General features: G+C 43.4%; 1 protein-coding gene across 2 annotated transcripts in view; it reads left to right on the top strand.

The window, feature by feature from the left end:
- The window catches only part of MOCOS (molybdenum cofactor sulfurase), a 60489-nt gene extending 42710 nt beyond the window's left edge, over positions 1 to 17779 (top strand). For both annotated transcript variants that reach the window (XM_027525817.1, XM_027525816.1), the window contains exons 11-15: positions 1294 to 1418; positions 6810 to 6915; positions 10365 to 10503; positions 13501 to 13605; positions 16024 to 17779. In XM_027525817.1, coding sequence (XP_027381618.1) covers positions 1294 to 1418; positions 6810 to 6915; positions 10365 to 10503; positions 13501 to 13605; positions 16024 to 16155 — 607 coding nt within the window. In that variant the 3' untranslated portion in view covers positions 16156 to 17779. The remainder of the gene's footprint in view (positions 1 to 1293; positions 1419 to 6809; positions 6916 to 10364; positions 10504 to 13500; positions 13606 to 16023) is intronic.
- The last annotated feature ends 1007 nt before the right edge of the window (positions 17780 to 18786 follow it).

Genomic DNA, 18786 nt, shown 5'->3' with positions numbered 1-18786 from the left:
GAAACGTCACTTTGCAGACATTCTCTCTGGTGCTTTGAAAGATGCACTTAAGTCCATTTTCATTATATCAAGCACTCATGGTTCCCAGTATAAGAAGCCTGAGTTCACGCTATCCAAAAGGCATTATTAACCAGAAAATGCCAGTCCTCTCAGATGCAGCTACATGAAACCAGGGATAAATAATTGCAGACTCAGACAGGAAAGAATCTGCTCTGTAGTATAAGAGTTGTGAGCTCAATCCCTGGGTCAGGAAGATCCCTTGGAGAAGGGAATGGCAACCCCCTCCAGTATTCTTCCCTGGAGAATTCCATAGTCAGAGGAGCCCAGTGGGCTACAGTCCACTGGGTGTCAAAGAGTCGGACATGACAGAGTGACTAACGCTTTTACTTTCACCCTGAAATGGCTGTATTTCTCTCCATGGGAAGATTTGCTATAGTAACTTTCCAAAATATTCACCCAAAATTCATTACTCTGATTGAAAATGTGCTTTGATGAGTGTTTAAATCTGCACAAGAACTGGCAAGAGGGTGCAGAGTGTGCTCACCCCATGGGCCTCCAGCACGGCCAGGGCCCACGATGCTCAACTGGGTAGAGGACCATCCTCACACTATCACCTTCCCGCCTTTCCTGAGCGTGTCCATAGCCCTCCGTCCTCCCAGTGTGACCCAGAGGTGCTAACAGCTTGAATCCAGTTTGGATGTGTGTAGCTTAAGTGTTTGACATATCCCTTCATGACTTACTTGTTTGCAGGGCAGAAGGAAATGCAGTCTGATCAGCACTATGCATATACCATGATTTCCTGAACACAAATGTACCCACTGACTGCTTTATTGTGTTCACTAAAAGCCAGTGGCATTTTAAAAGCCTTCTACTAGTATATAAATCACTAGTGAACTGTGAAGTTAATAATTTTTGTGTTTGGGGGGTTTAATTGGTTGGGGTATTAGATGGGCTAGGAACCATAAGATTGGGACCCACAATCAGAAAATTTGTATTCCACATGTTTTCTGGTTGAGATTAGATTTAGGTAAAAGGAGAGGTAGAAAGAGAAATTTCTAAAGCTTTTAATTTGATCTGAAAACTGTGTAAAAGGCACAAATCTCAGGCCTCCCCTGGCCTTGAAAATCTCTCTGCAGCTTCCTAAGCACACCTGTCACTTTAGGTTTCTATATTGCTGGGGACTTCATTATATTTTATATTCTGTTATATTATACTATATAACATTTTGCTATTTCAATTACTTAAAGGAATACTACATAATGTTCACCATCTTTCCTTTTTCTTTTTTGTCAGGGTAAACACATATGATTGTGGAGAAAAAATTTCCAACTGGCTGTCAAAGTTTTTTGGCCGTCCCTATCATTTGATCAAACAAAGTTCAGACTTTCAAAGAAATGCAAAGAAGAAACATGGCAAAGGTATTACATTTGGAGTGCTTCTTAGGGGACAGGAACTTGGACTCAGCAGACATGAACATCAGTCCACAAAATGGGTCGACAGGGTAATCTGCTCGTGAAGTGGGGGTGGTAGGCCTTGGGCAGACAGGTGCCGAGGTGACCCCGCAGGTCAGCAGGGCCCACTCGTGGCCTTCAGACTGACCCTGAGGGGACAGGTGGGCTTGCAGGCTCTGCTCAAGCTCTCTGCCTCAGTTCTGCATGTTTAGAAAAATCGGTTAGTTTTTTTTTTTTTTTTTAATAAAAACATTGGTAGCTTGCTATATCCTAAGAAAATCTGGATTTCTGTCCTGACACCAAGTGATTGTGACACCTTGGCAAATCCTTGAACCTCATGGTGTTGGAATTCTGCAGACCTCAATTACTTAGGTTTAAGGGTTTTGACAGTTTTTGCTGCCGTAAGCTGTTGTGAGCATAAAATGAGACTTTAGAGAAGAAAGTACTTTGAGGTCACAGAAAGTACTTAGAGGTCAAAGAAAGTACTTTGAGGTATGCGAAGAGTGAGCTTTCACGTGTCTGTTCCAATATCGCCTTCTCAGGGGACCCTTGCCTGACTGCCCTCCTATGAACTAGAGCCCCCTCTTGAACCTCCCAGCTCATTCCCTGTTTTATTTTTCCCTGTGGTTCTTCTTCTTTTTTTCAATCTGTTGGTCATGCCACAGACCATGTGGGATCTTAGTTCCCTCACCAGAGAGTGAGCCTTCACCCCTTGCACTGGCAGCGTGAAGTCTGAATCACTGGATCACCAGGGAGGTCCCTCTGTGGCACATTTCACGTCCTAGAAGGCAAATATTTTACTCAGTTATCCTGTTTATTTTCTGCCTTCTCTCTGCTAGATCATAAACTTGGTGAGGGAGGGATTTTTCTCTGCTTTGTCCAGTGCTTTGTGCTCAGTGTTTAGAACAGACCTGATACATAGTGGTTGCTCAGTAAATACTAGATGACTAAATCAGTGGACTGGATAGTTGCTGCATTCCTGATTTGGGCACGAACGACCTGGCTTAGTCACTAGCTCTCAGGAAGACTGGCTTGTAAGTCTACACCTGGAATGAGTCTTGGGCTTCAGGGAAGAGGTGAGTTTGGAGTTACATTTTAACAGGAGAGTAGGACTATTCTAGGCAGAAAGAGGCAAGAAGATTGCTGAAGATTACTGGCAGGGCTTGGCATTTCATGGGCTCAGGGAAGGGTTTAGGAGGGTGGGATGTGGATAGGCAGGTGATGGGGTAAGAGATGGGGAGATGAGATGACCATGCTGCTAAGTCAGAAGCACTATCTTGTGGGTGGGAGACTCATTGAAGAATTCTATGCTGGGGAGTTTCATAATGCTGCTTGTATCAGAAAGACATCCCTGGTGAGGTGTAGAGGCTGCAATGGAGAGAGAGAAGAAGGAAGCAAAGAGGTCAGGCAGGCTCTGACTGTCCTGATAGGAGATGGAACCTGGGCAGGTGAAGTGGGCAGCAGAGTGAATCTGTTGCCTGCTCGATGCAAGATCAGGGAGTGTCAGCTTGTGAACATTATATTTCAAAGATGCCATTTATGGTGGTGTGGTCTCTGATGGTCTGGGTCTAGGTATTTAAACACTTAAAATTTTTAAACTACACTACCTCTTTACACTGTCACCTAAATTTTTTAAAAGTAGTTTAAGCAGTTGCAAAGGATGTGATTTCCAGCATATTGCATATATACAGGCTTACCTTGGAAATATTGTGGGTTCAATTTCCGACCACCACAAAAGTAAGTCACACATTTTTTTGGTTTTCTAGTGCATATAAAAGTTATATTTATACTCTGCTGCTGCTGCTGCTAAGTCGCTTTAGTCGTGTCTGACTCTGTGCGACCCCATGGACAGCAGCCCACCAGGCTCCCCTGTCCCTGGGATTCTCCAGGCAAGAACACTGGAGTGGGTTGCCATTTCCTTCTCCAATGCATGAAAGTGAAAAGTGAAAGTGAAGTCACTCAGTCGTGTCCGACTCCCAGCGACCCCATGGACTGCAGCCCACCAGGCTCCTCCATCCATGGGATTTTCCAGGCAAGAGTACTGGAGTGGGGTGCCATTGGCCTTCTCGTTTATACTCTACCATTATCTATTAAGTATGTAATAGGATTAAGTCTAAAAATCAGTGTGCATATCTTAATTAAAAATACTTCAGCCTTCAGCAAGTCATAGTAATATCAAAGATCACATAACCTAGGAACATAGATCATATAACATAGTAACATCACAGATCACCATAACTAATATAATAATGAAAAAAATTGAAACATTGCAAGAACTACCAAAATGCAACACAGAAACGTGAAGTGAGCACATGCTGTTGGTGCTGTTGGGAAAACGGCGCAGTAGACTTGCTTGATGCAGAGTTGCACAAACCTTCAATTTATAAAAAGTACAATACCTGCGAGGTACCTGTGAGGTTCGATTAAGGTGGAATTCAATAAAATGAAGTTTGTGTGTGCTGTGAACTAAGTTGCTTCAGTCGTGTCCGACTCTTTGCAATTCCATAGACTGTAGGCTGCCAGGCTCCTCTGTCCGTGGGATTCTTCAGGCGAGAATATTGGAGTGGGTTGCCACGTCCTCCTCCAGAGGATCTTCCAGACCCAGGAATAGAACCTATGTCTCTTAAGTCTGCTGCATTGGCAGGCAGGTTCTTTACCGGGAAGCGCAAAATAAAGTATACTTGTAGTCACTAACATGAAAACTCATATTTTGCCCTTTTAAATATAAGCCAGTGGAATCTCATTATCATAATAATTTGATTCTTATGAGTATTCATTTAAAAATATGTATATGAAAAAAATGTTTTCTTTTTTTTTTTTTGCCCCACCTCAAGGCATGCAGAATCTTAGTTCCACAACTTAGTTCCACAACTTAGGGAGCTAACCCATACCCCCAGAAATGGAAGTGTGGATTCTTAACCACTGGATCAGCAGGGAAATCCTGAAAAAATATTTTTAATGTATAGAAATTGTCTTTCTTTCCTTTTCCTTCTTCAACTTGGATTGCCATTGCATTTCCTTGATGGAATTTTATCTTAGTGTTGTATATTTTATGTTTGAAAAATCTTTCCGTGATCACCCTATCATATTTACCTTAAACTAAAATTATATATGAATTGAAATGCATAAAATTTTTAAAAGTTTTCTGTGATCGTAGTGTCTCAGTGTTAGGACATTTTTATCCAGGTTGAGTTCTTATCATGATTTTTAATAATTTTTTAAAAATCAACACAGTTGATCAAAGCAATAAAAACTATATTATAAAATTTGAAAAATAGCTATTAAACATAAAGAGAAAAAATAGTGGAAAATGAATCTCTTAATGAGATGACTGGCTGCCTGTGATTAATTCCCGTGTCCATGAACAGCTATCGTCTATGATCAGAATAGCTGGTGCTGGGCATTGGTTCTCTTCTGAAGAATCTTATTTAAGTCAATAGTTGGGGATGACGGAGTTTGGTTAGCAGGCTGTCACTCAAACCTTTCTTCTGAGGCACAGGGATCTAACATCAGGATGACTTTAATCATCTGTCATTTGACAGCTTAATTAGTTCCAGCAGTTTTGTGGTTAGCAAAGAATTGGAAGTCATCTGACCTACAGGAGAATCATTCTCCCATACTTGAGGGACTTTTATTTTCTTAGCACAGACTCCAGGGCTGTGAATGGGGCTTTTGTTTTCCACCCAGATTTTTAGCCCCAGGGCCAAAATGCCATAGGAAAGGTGCGGTCTTTCCCAGTGAAGGGTGAGAAGGGCCTTTTGTGGGCACCTTGCTGCTCTGATGAGCTGTTCTTGCAAAGAAGCCATGGAGGCAGAGAACCTGTAAGCGATTCTCTTGGCACTGTCCATTCTTAGGGACCCTGGCGTCCACAGACCTGAATCTGCAACAGCTCTCTAGGTTTTGGTCTGGCAACCCTTTCACGTCAGCATCTATAATGACAGCTCTGGCACACCCAACAAGTGGCTGATCAAAGCTGGGTGACAGGTTGAGGCAGTTCTGCATGACTTTGATATTTTTTTCCACTCCTTTTTTTAAAAAAAACTTTTCTATAGTTTTAAAACTTGTCTTATTTATATATATCTAAGGTCAATATTGGGCTCCCCTAGTGGCTCAGTGGTAAAGAATCCACCTGCCAAGGCAGTGGACGTGGGTTTGATCTCTGGTCCAGGAAGGTCCCCTGGAGAATGAGATGGCAACCCACTCCAGTATTCTTTCCTGGAAAATCCCAGGGACAGAGGAGCCTGTCAGGCTATAGTCCTTGGGGACACAAAGAGTTGGATGCAACTTAGTGACTGAACAACAACAAAGTCAGTATTACAAACTTGGCCAAGGGCAAACCCCACCTTTCCTTGACCAGATTCCCTGACTAGACACAGATCTTCCTGGCCCAGGACCCTCATCAAGGTCCTTCTTTCTTGGGGAAGAGCCCCCCTACTTCCCCACAGCTCCATCTCTTCTCAGAATGTTACCTTCAAGTCTCTTTTGCTGGAACAATTTAACATCAGCATTTTATTATTTTTTCTAGATTAGTAACAATCTTCTAGGAGCTAATTTTCTTCCTGTTTGAATTATGCTTAGAACATTTTTGTTATTCCCACAGGCACCAATTTTTCCCTTGTAGAAATAATCTGTATTATTTAAAAATGCAAGCCAATAGAAGCACAATTCATTTGCATTCCAAGAAAGCAACTCTTCTTTTTAAATTTAGTTTAAATTTTTGAATTTAGTATTATTGACATACAACATTATATTAGTTGCAGGTGTATGCCATAATAATTTGATATTTGTATGTATTGCAAAGTGATCATCACAAGTCTAGGTAACATCAGTCACCATACATAGTTACATTTTTTTTTTTCTTTTGATGACAACTGTTAAGATTTACTCTCCTAGCGGCTTTCAAATAGACAATACAGTTTTATTAACTATAGTTGCCACAGTATACATTGCCCTCCCCAAGACATATATTTTGTGCTTGGATGTTTGCACATTTTGATCCCCTTCACCCATATTGCCCATCCGCCCCCCTGCCTTTGGCAGCCACCAGCCTGCTCTATGAGTTTGTTTTGTTGTGTTTTGTTTGCTTGTTTTTTGGTGGGTTTTTTTGTTTGTTTGTTTTAGATTCCACCTGTAAGTGAGATCATACAGAACTTATCTTTCTCTGACTTATTTCATTTAGCATAATGCCCTCAAGCTCTTTCCATGTTATTGCAAATGGCAAGATTTCATTTTTAATGGCTGAATAATACCCCATTGTGCATGTATGCCACAGTTTGCTCATCTGTTTACCCATCCGTGGACACTTAGCTTGTTTCTCTGTCCAGCAGCCCTTCTTTTAAATACTCCATCCTTTTTTAGATCAGTCTGCTCACACGACAGCCACCCTTTCTCTGGTGAATGAGGCACAGTATCTGCTGATAAACAGATCCAGTATTTTGGAACTTCAGCAGCAATTAAGCACAAGGTAAGATTCCTTTACTGTTTGCTATTTACCTTGGGAAAAAATGCCTGCAATGCAGGAGACCCAGATTCGATCCCTGGGTTGGGAAGATCCCCTGGAGAAGGGAATGGCTCTACCCACTCCAGTATTCTTGCCTGGAGAATTCCATGTACAGAGAAGCCTGGCAGGCTACAGTCTGTAAGGTCACAAAGAGTTGGACATGACTGAGTGACTAACACTTTGGGAATAGCAAACAGGTGTAACCATTTGCCCCTGGGAGTGAGCCAGTCACCTGCCTGGGGAGAAAAATTCTGAGAATCTTGAGTCCAGACCCTTCACTGAGAAACCAAGGTCCAGAGAAGTCACAAAACAGTTTACCTCAATCTTTTGGAGGGTTCTGCTTTATCTTCCAGTGTCCTTCTTGATGCCCTCAAGATGCTTAGTGGAGAATGCCAACTCTCACTGTCTAATCATTTCAGTTCTTAACATTTGCTTTAATGGAATTGTCAGCAATTGGACACAGTTGTTTTGCCCACCCTCCCACTGTTCCCTGGCCCCTAGGAGCCTTGCCCTCCTTCCACAGTTATTTTGAGTGAAAATAGCAGTCATGCTTTTCAAGTTATAACTGCAGATGTCATCTGTATCATCAGACAGAACCAGTGCCCTTGCCTGCTCACTCCCACCCAGAGACCTCCCAAGGACTCTGGAAAGGTCAGCTCCAGAAAGGGGCTTGGGGGCTTCAAGCCCCCTCATTGGTTTTTAGAGGAAATTGAAATCCAGAGGTAATCAGACCATTGGGACAAAAAAAGCTATTATGTAAGAGACAGGTGGCTCATTCGTCCACACCTGTCTGTGTCCTGAGCCACGCTCCTGTGACTATCACGTGCCGTGTGGTCCCCGGCACCTGTGTGCACACACGCAGACATGTACACATGTAGCTTAATAAGAACAACAAAGATGGTAGTTTTGTAGTAATTCCTGTTTATGTGTGTGCTCAGTCACTCAGTCGTGTCTGACTCTTTGCAACCCCTATGGACAGTAGCCCACCAGGCTCCTACGTCTGTGGAATTTTTCAGGCAAGAATACTGGAGTGGGTTGCTATTTCCTACTCCAGGGGATCTTCCTGACCCAGGGATCAAACCTGCGTCTCTTGTGTCTCCTGCATTGGTAGGTGGATTCTTTACCACTGCGTCACGTGGGCTTCCCAATTCCTATTTATCGTCATCGGCAAAGACACATAATGGTTTTCTCTTGCTGTGGTCCATCCTGCCCTGTTTGGGGGCAGAAACGTGATGCCTGGTCCTTGGGTGTTCACTGAGTTTTCCCAGCACTGAGTGACCCTCTTTCTTAGGTGCCCGGAGCCCTGGAGAGATCAGGTTTGTGGTTTTTTGGAATTCTTGGTGTGGAAGAAGAGGTGGCTTGATGCACCTCTGGTTCCTATCAGCTGGTTTAGTGAAAAGCTGACAAGTGGTGGGGGTAGGAAGGACAGGTGATCAAAGATAAGAGAAACAGCCTGTGGTTAGTACGTGGTGAGCATCCCTGGTTCTGTTTTTTAATTTGATGGATGCTCTTATATACATACTGATGCTGATAGCTTTTAGACGCAAAACTTTCCCTTTCATAAAGCACAGGGGAGGGCTTATCACCTGGAGGGTAAATCCAGAATCAAAGGATATCAGGATTGGGACTTGCTAACCCGCTCCTTTCTCACAGGGACCTGCGGTTGTCACTGGCCCTGGGAATTGCACATAATGCAAAGCTGGACTTGGTTATTCTGGTCCCTGGCTGCTTCTGGCTGCCCACTGTTTGGAGGGGATTGGGATACAGACATGGACCCCTTTCTCTCCCCCAGAGCCTTTCAGTTCTATCTCCAGGGCAGGCTCCAGTGTGCTCAAAGATTCCCCCCGAAACTTAAAAGTTTTTTTATTAATGTGCAATGAAGGGCAAAAATCATAAGTACATAGTTCAGTGAATGTTTACAGATGTCTATATACCCATGGAGCCACCGCCTCGATCAAGCCGTGAACATTTCTAGTGCCCCAGACCCCTTCCTCATGCCCCCTCTCAGTCAACCCCATGGAACATCACTAGTATGGCTTTTTTCATTCTAGAACGGGTCCCCAACCTCCAGGGTCTAATGCCTGATGATCTGAGGTGGAGCTGATTTAATAATAATAGAAATAAAGCGCACATTAAATGTAATGCCCTTGAATCATCCCGAACCCCCACCACCAACCCTCATCCAGGAAAAAATTGTCTTCCATGCAGCCAGTCCCTGGTGCCAAAAAGGTTGAATTCAACTTAATGGGGTTATACTGTGTGCTTGTCTGCTGAAGTTTTCAGATACTTTTTCAGTGCTTTTTTACCTTAGGGAATGGGATGCATGGAGGTACAGGGAGCCTTATCATGGTACCTCTGGAGAAGGGAAAGGCTACCCACTCAAGTATTCTTGCCTGGAGAATTCCATGGACTGTATAGTCCATGGGGTCAAAAGAGTCAGACACAACTGAATGACCTTCATTCATTCATTCGTGGTAGTAAACAAAAATTTTAAACAGGAAAATTACATAAATAACATACACCTAGTTAAAACTGCAAACAGGATGGAAGTTAGGAAATAAAATTTTTTAATTGAGGTGCAGTTGACAGGCAACATTATATTGGTTTCAGGTGTACCACACGATCCCATATTTGTATATACTGAGAAATGGTCACAATAATTCTAGTTAACATCTGTCACCACACATAGCTACAAAAAATGTTTCTTGTGATGAGTACTTTTAAATTTTATTCTCTTAGCACCTTTTAAATATGCAATACAGTATTTTTTTAGACAATGCACTATTATTAACTATAGCTGCCATGCTGTACATTACACCCCCATGACTTGTTTATAACTGGAAGTTTGTACCTTTCGACCCCCTTCACGCATTCTGCCCACCTCTCACCTCTGGTAACCTGCAACCGGTTCTCTGTAGAAAATACATGTTCAAACCTCCCTTGTATATAGCCTATACAGCTTTATGATGGTCTAATATCCAAAAATATCCAAAAAGAGTGTGAGCTCTTGGTACTTTTTAGGTCCTTGGTAATTAAGCCTGTTGACATTCTTTAAATGCCCTGTCCTTACTCACTAGTATTTTCTTACAAGTGTATCCACTTGACCCCTCCCTGTTCACTGGGTTTACCAAAGTTCTTCATCGCGTCAGCAAGGACCGACTCACTCACTGCACTGCTTCTTGTGAGCTTCTTCTCTGCAGGTGGGACCATATTCTAGGGGAGATCCTGGAGGTCTGACAACAGCAGTGTGTCTTTTAGCCTTCCACTCATGATAAAAGCTTCTGATCATCTAAACCTCAGGCCACAGTATAGCTGCTGAACTCAGGCATTGAATGGCAGGAATGTTGACTTACTACAATAGTGCAGTTATCCATGCCTCCCCACCTTTTCTCTTTCTGGTGTGTCTTAAAAAGCTGTGAGAATGGCAAAGAAGAATTATTCCCAATGAACAATCTCATCTCACGGTTCCGTGCCAATATTATTACCAATGGAACAAGGGCTTTTGAAGAAGAGAAATGGGATGAAATTTCAATTGGTTCCTTGCGTTTCCAGGTAAGTTCCCAGAAGTCCTATTATCTTTCCTTAAGGGTTGTCAGTGGGGATTGACCTCAACCCTTGGCTGGGATAGTAGCTGATAGAAGGGAATCCCACCCTTGGGGTTGACTCTTACCCACAAAACCTCAGCAGGAGGGTATGTGACATCTGCATTCTGGGTCGCCGTTTGGAATGATCCATCCATCCTTCCTTCAAGGAGGGTGGCCGTTTCACATGAAGAAGAGAGAATGTACAGGTGATGGAGGTACAGACCTCGTCGCTATATCTAGACTAGCTATTTCTTGGAATGCTTGTGTCTGTGAGAACTTCCTCCTCTTGAAACTTGCTGTCTGGAGCTCCCGGAGGACGTCCAGGTGCTTCATGGTCCTTCGGCATCTGGGGCGGCTGTACTTCTCCTCGCGTTCTTCCTTTTGGCCTCACTGGAAGCTGGGGAGGAGCTTGCAGTCAAAGGATTAGGCACCAAATTGTTCTGCCTCCTCAGGCTTTGGGGTCCCCAAATCTCAAGTCTTCAGCTGACATCTACATTCCTCATGAGAGTGGATAAGGCCCCCAAGCCCCGAGCCCCGTGGCCGCTCCCATCTCCCTGAGGTCGGCACCCCCTCCTCCTCTGCCTGTCCTGCGGACCTTCTCTCCATCCCCTCAACAAGCCAAGATTCCTGCCTCAGCACCTTTGCCCTTGCTGTCCCCTCTGCCTGGTGCACTCCTGCAGCTCCTTCAGGTCTAGCTCAGATGTTACCTCCTTGGGAAGGCTGTTCCTGACCCACCACGGGGTTACGCTCCGCACAGTGTCCGCTTATTTCCTCAGAGTGTAAGAGAGTGGGACCAAGTCTATTTATTCCCCACCGTCCACCTAGGGCCTAGAACAGTCCTGACCCAGAGTCAGTGTGTCGTGGTTGCTGACAAAACGAATGGCCGGGACAGCTAAGGAAGAGCTGGGGACAGAAGGACGGGTCCTCTGCACAGAGCAGCTTTAACTTCCAGGAAAGCAGCAAGCAGTAATTTAATCTCTAATGGCAGGTTTCAGAGCTCTGCAGGTGGTGTGTGTGCTGTGCGTGCTCAGTTGCTCAGTCGTGTCTGACTCTTTGCAACCCTGTGGACTCTAGCCCGCCAGGCTCCTCTGTCCATGGGATTCTCCAGGCAAGAATACTGGGGTGGGTTGCCACGCCCTCCTCTAAGGGATCTTCCCAACCCAGGGATGGAACCCACATCTCTTATGTCTCCCACACTGGCAGGTGGGCGCTTTGCCACTAGTGCCACCTGGGAAGCCCTGCAGGTGAGGGTAGCGATAAACTGCGTGGCACACACACACACACAGACACATGCACACGGATGCCCCACGGAGCTTTGCTATCCATTCACCTCTCCAAACTTCCTCTTATGCTGGAAGCTGCTCCCCCTTGAAAAAGCCATCTCTTTTCTCTCCCGCAGACCTCTCTCTGCACCAGCCTTCCTGCCGTTCCCCTCATCTCTCCATCCTGCCTTCCTCTTCTTCATTTTCTATTGCTGTGCCCTTGCCATGCTGTAAAAGGACCTGCTCTGACATATCCTACCTTGGCCAAAGTAAACACTCAATATATGATAGATGGAGAGAGAGGGAGAAAGAAAGGAAGAAAAGAAGGAAAAGGAAAGAGAAAGAACTACAACTAGACCAGGATCACTGTCAGAAACTTACTTTGTAACAGGCAAGTTGTAAGATTCGTGGGGACATGAGTATAAGAAAGACTTTAAAAAGCCTCTCTCAGATGCTTTGCTTTCTTTAGGTCATGATACTTAATAAACATCCATTAGTGAAAGTCAAAATATACATGCCCTTTGACCCAATAAGTTTACTTGTAGAAGTATATCCCACAATAAATACTCTTACAAATAGGTGAAGATACACCACAAAATTACTTATTGCAATACATTATAAATATACAAATTGGAGAATATCCTAAATACCCATAAGAGGGAGGTTGAATAAATTAGGTTACATCCATACAATGTTGTCCTATGCAGATGTTAAAAAATATAAGCTGTAGTTAATACTGTGTCTTTCAAAAAGTAAGTGCTAAATGAGGAGCCTGGGATTAATGGATACACACTGACATATATAAAATAGATAACCAACCAGGACCTACTGGGTAGCACAGGGAACTGTACTCAGAATCTTATAAACTGTAATGGGTTATTTTTTTTTCAGATGACTTCGCTGTATACCCGAAACATCATTAATCAGCTATACTTCAATTATAGCAAATTTTTAAAGTAAATGCTTAAGAGATGTTTGTTGGTGGTAATACTCAGTGCTGAAGCAGTTACAATGCAAAAAGATCCAACACATCTCTTTTGGAAAGCAGTTTCTCACTGGGTATCATCAAGTCATAAGAGCTTTATATGTATTGACTTTATAACCTCATTTTGAGAGATTTAGCCTAAAAGATTCAAACATGAGAGAGTTATGTGAATTAAGACCTTTATGGCAATATTATTGATCAAGCAAAGCATGAAAAACCATGCACTTGGCTTCAAAGGAGAAGAGCTGAGTGCATCCACCCACAGGAATGCCAGGCCTTGGTGCAAACTGCAGTGTGTTTCACAGGGGCACCTGCGGTTGCGTGAGCTACTTGCCCAAGTCTCAAGTGATCTGTGGCCATCACAGCAGCACAGGGTGTGTGGCTGGCCATCTCCTCCCAGTATGTCCTGCAATCAGTGCTTTGTTCCCTGGAGGAAGCCCCACACCCCCTGATAACCAGCTGCGAGTCACAACCACGCTTTTCTTTTTCTACAAAACCCTGCTGCAGGGGTCTGTCAGCTGGCAAACACATGTGGGTGATTCCCTAGCGGGCATTGGGAAGAGGCGGTACTCTAGGCTCCTTGCAGTTGGAGTGTTTCTCTCTGAGTCTGAAATTGGCTGTTTATAACCATTCCTCTTGGACCCAGATTCCTCCCTGCAGAGTGGGACAGTTGGGTCAGTTTCACAACAACGCTGTCTTTTCACTTCTCACCGCCCAGGTTTTGGGACCTTGTCACAGATGTCAGATGATTTGCATCGATCAGCAAACTGGACAACGAAACCAAGATGTTTTCCAAAAGCTTTCTGAGAGGCGAGAGAGAAAGGTAAGCATGATTGCTAAATACGACACCCCATCTTAATATCCTGATGCGTTGTCTACACTGGAACTAATCCTTAATAATGCTGAGTAATTTCTAGAAGTGGGAGAACATTCTAAGGCTGATGGACTACCATCAAGGTTCAGACTTTGTCTGTGACATGATCTTATTTTTCTTTTCCATTCATTTCCTCACTTTTTAAAAACATTGTTTTTTATTTTTGAAAAAAACATTGTTTTTTTAATTGGAGGATAATTGGTTTATAATGTTGTAATAATGTCGCTTTATAATGTTGGTCTCTGCCATACAACAGCATGAATCAGTCGTAAGTATACATGTGTTCCCTCCCTCAGGAATCTCCCTCCCACCCTCCACCCCTCCCACCCCTCTGGGTCTCACTTTTCTTAAATTACATATATTTTTGATGCTTTCAAATCTTAGTTGAAGAGATAAGGAGTATAGATAAGAAATACTTTAAAAAAAAAAGAAAAGAAAAGAGAGGGACTTCCCTGGTGGTCCTGGTTAAGACTCTGCACTTCCATTGCAGAGGGCACTGGTTCAATTCCTGGTCATGGTATTAAGATCCTGCATGTCATGTGGTGTGGCCAAGGTGGTGGGGGCGGGGGGGAAGAAATAGTAAGTAAAGTAATTCTGTCATCTTATTTTCTTTGCCACAGAAATCTCATGAAGGAAAAAAATGCCTTAGAGTGAACAGGATAGCTGCACAGAAAGATTCAATAAATTTCACTATAATAAGTTTGTAAGTCATATTCTTAAAGCTAAAATGACTAAGTGTTATTGTTATGGAATTCAGATGATAAAAGCTGACTTTATAGCAGATTATTCATTAGGAAGACTCATTTAGTTCCGGGCTCGCACTTTCTGTCAGGACTTTCTGTTTGCAAAGTATTCCAGGAAGCCAAGTAAGCAGTCAGGCTGCGTGGAACAATTCCTGAAAATTAACAGAAATAAGGCAAGTGTTTCATCTCTTTCCAGTAACAGCCTGGCAAGTTAAGTGATGGTAAAATGTCTGCATTGTGTCTTGTGTTTCTCCAAAGCCAGAGTTTTTGTTTCGCAGTCATTGATCGACAAAACTTTCCTTTCAGATGTGGACAGGTGTGGTCTGCAGAGCTGTTGCACTTGAGTGTTATACTGGTGTGTCTCTCTGCACAGGTGCAGCTGGCCATGTCAACGGGGGGCATGGGGACCTTGAGTCTGCCCCACACAGGTTGTCAGGAGAGGGGATGGGTGGGCACGAATGCTATTAGACATGGAAATGGTATTTTTCAGCATCACAATAATTCTTGTGCTCAAGTCTTTTATTCTCTCAAATTTTGGAATGAATTTAGATTTATAGAAAAATTGCAAAGAAAGTACAGAGAACTCCCATGTACTCCTCACCTGCTGCTGCTGCTGCTAAGTCACTTCAGTCGTGCCCGACTCTGTGCAACCCCATAGACGGCAGCCCACCAGGCTCCCCCGTCCCTGGGATTCTCCTCACCTACATGTACACAAATACTAAGGAATTGATTTGGTTCCAGTCCCTAGCCTGGGGCCTGGACCACGGTGGTGGCCAACTGCTGTGATCCCAGGAATGAACATATCTGGGAGCACATCTCATATTCCAAAGGGCTGCTCACTCTTTGGAGCAACTCTACTGGCTCACTCGCACTGATGGCAAACCTTGAGTAAATTCACATGACTCTTCATTTTGGACCTTCCATCTTTATTCCAGAGAATTTGGATAACTTAGTGCATATCACATGTTCTTATAGAAAATGCAGAGTTTTGCCCATATTTTCACAGAATGGCTTTTGCATCAGGGAACAGAGCAGAAATCAGCCTGACAGTGGGTCCGAAGCCCAGAGCAGGACAAAGCCCTCCTGTGGGAAACTCAGGGGATACAGGAAGGAAGAAAGAATAAAAGGTCCAGCAATTAAAAGGTGTGGAAGACTATCAGGAAAAAACTCTTCGGAATGAGGATCTGTGGTGTCATGCATGGGCTATTAGGATTCTCCCTATTTTGTATTTGTGGCTGTGCTGGGTCTTTGTTGCTGCACATGGGGGCTGCCCCCTAGTGTGGCACACAGGCTTCTCCTTGCAGTGCGTCCCTTGTTGCAGAGTGTGGGCTCAGTAGTTGTGGCGCATGGGCTTGGTTGCCCGGCAGTACCTGGAAGCCTCCTGGACTGGGGATGGAACCTGTGTCCCCTGCGTTGGCGGGTGGATTCTTTACCACTGGACCACCAGGGAAGTCCAGGATTCTCCCTGTTTCTCACTATTCCTACTACATGACGGACAGGACACATCAAGTCTCAGGACCTGTCTTTAAAGACCCAACTTAATTTTAGTGGAATGTTATCATTTGCAAAATTATTTTAACTGCTGAAATAACCTGTCTTGTTGTTGTTGCTGTTTTGTTCACAGGTGAAGTTTGGAGTGTACCTGATGCATACGTCTTTGGATTTATCTTCTCCATGTTACCTCTCCGTAGGATCTCAGGTGCTCCCTCTGCTGAAAGAAAACATGGAACACCACGATATACCGGCTACCGAGTAATGTCAGGATGCTAGCTCCTGAATTTTTTTCAGTATCTATTAAAATTTCTGTTTTACCCTCTTCATTCTTTTTTTTCCTTCCAGTTTTATGGAGATATTATTGACATGCAGCCCTATGTAAGTTTAAGATGTACAGCACAATGATTTGACTTACATACATCATGAAATGATTACCACGTAAGTTCAACATGTGTGTGTTTAGTCACTCAGTCATATCCGATGCTTTGCGACCCCAGGGACCATAGCCTGCCAGGCTCCTCCGTCCATGGATTCTCCAGGCAAGAATACTGGAGTGGGTTGCCATTTCCTTCTCCAGGGGATCTTCCCAACCTAGGGATTCGAACCTGGGTCTCTTGCACATTGGCAGGCCGATTCTTTACCACTGCGCCAGCTAGGAAGCCCCAAGTTCAGTGAACCATCTTATATAGACATACTGGGCTGGCCAAAAGTTTTGTTCATTTTCTCCATAAGATGGCGCTAGTAGAGCTTAGTTGTCTAGCTTCATTTGAAACAATTTTATTAGATTAAAATATTGTGACTGCTGTCATATCAGCATGCATTTAAAAAAACATCAAAATTAATGAATTTTTGTATTGCTATTTTGATATTGAAGAAGAAAAGCAACATTCTTGGCATAATATGCTGTATTATTTCAAGAAAGGTAAAAACCACAACTGAAATGCAGAAAAAGATGTGTGCAGTGTCTGGGGAAGGTGCTGTGACTGATGGAATGTGTGAAAAGCAGTTTGCAAAGTTTCGTGCTGGAGACTTCTCACTGGACAATATGCCACAGTCAGGTAGACCAGTTGACGTTGATGGTGATCAAACTGAGACATTAACTGAGAACAAGCACCGTTATACCACACGGTAGATAGCTGACAAACTCAAAATACCCAAACCAAGTGTTTAAAATTATTTGCACCACTTGTTACATTAATTGCTTTGATGTTTCAATTCTACATAAGTTAGGTGAAACAAACCTTCCTGACGATAGGATTCTCTACTGAAATGTAAAGAAAAATGTACTGTTTCGAAAACAAATTGTGACAGGCCATGAAAAGTAGATGCTATACCATAATGTGGACCAGAAGAGATCATGGGACAAGTGAAATGAACCACCACCAACCACACCAAAGTCCGGTCTTCTTCCAAAGAAGGTGATGCTGTGTATGTGGTGGGGTTGGGAGTTTTCTGTCGTGAGCTCCTTCTGGAAACCCAAACAGTTGATTCCAACAAGGACTGCTCCTAATTAGACCAACTGAAAGCAGCACTCAACGAATAGCATCTGGAATTAGTCAACAGAAAATGCGTAATCTTCCATCAGGATAATGCAAGACCTCAGGCTTCTTTGATGACCAGGCAAAAGCTGTTACAGCTTGGCTGGGAAGTTCTGATTCATATGCTGTGTTCACCAGACATTGCCCCTTTGGATTTCCATTTAGTCTCTTAATGGAAAAAGTTTCCATTCCCTGGAAGACTGTAAAAGGCACCTGGAACAGTTCTTTGCTCAAAAAGATAGAAAGTTTTGGGAAGATGGAATTATGAAGTTGCCTGAAAAATGACGCAAGGTAGTGGAACAAAACGGTGAATGCGTTGTTCAATAAAGTTAGTGGTAAAAATGAAAACGTGTCTTTTATTTTTACGTAAAACACCGAAGGAAGTTTTCAGCTAACCCAATAAAGTTAAAGAAATGGAAACCAATACAATTTTTCCTTGTCATGAGCACTCTTAGGATTTGCTCTTTTAACAAATTTCCTATGTAATATAAAACTGTTAATTATATTAATCATGTTGTACCTTACATCCCTGGGACTTACTTATCTTATAACTGGAAATTTGTATCTTTTGACTGCTTTTATCCAATTTTCCCACCCACGTCCCACCTCTGGTAACCACAAATTTGATCTCTTTTTCTATGAGTTTATTTTGAAGTATAATTGACCTGCAACATTATGTTAGTCCCTGGTACACAGCATCAGTTCAGTCACTCAGTCATGTCCGACTCTTTTCGACCCCATGAATCACAGCACGCCAGGCCTCCCTGTCCATCACCAACTCCCGGAGTTCACTCAGACTCACGTCCATCGAGTCAGTGATGCCATCTCATCCTCTGTCGTCCCCTTCTCCTCCTGCCCCCAATCCTTCCCAGCATCAGAGTCTTTTCCAATGAGTCAACTCTTCGCATGAGGTGGCCAAAGTACTGGAGTTTCAGCTTCAGTATCATTCCCTCCAAAGAAATCCCAGGGCTGATCCCCTTCAGAATGGACTGGTTGGATCTCCGTGCAGTCCAAGGGACTCTCAAGAGCCTTCTCCAACACCACAGTTCAAAAGCATCAATTCTTCGGTGCTCAGCCTTCTTCACGTCCAACTCTCACATCCATACATGACCACTGGAAAAACCATAGCCTTGACTAGACGGACCTTTGTTGGAAAAGTAATGCCTCTGCTTTTGAATATGCTGTCTAGGTTGGTCATAACTTTCCTTCCAAGGAGTAAGCGTCTTTTAATTTCATGGCTGCAATCACCATCTGCAGTGATTTTGGAGCCCAGAAAATAAAGTCAGCCACTGTTTCCACTGTTTCCCCATGTATTTCCCATGAAGTGATGGGACCAGATGCCATGATCTTCGTTT

The sequence above is a fragment of the Bos indicus x Bos taurus genome, chromosome 24, assembly GCF_003369695.1.
Source record: "Bos indicus x Bos taurus breed Angus x Brahman F1 hybrid chromosome 24, Bos_hybrid_MaternalHap_v2.0, whole genome shotgun sequence".
Taxonomy (NCBI): domain Eukaryota; kingdom Metazoa; phylum Chordata; class Mammalia; order Artiodactyla; family Bovidae; genus Bos; species Bos indicus x Bos taurus.
Note: the sequence above shows the minus strand (reverse complement) of the source record. Positions and strands in the feature narration are given on the sequence as shown.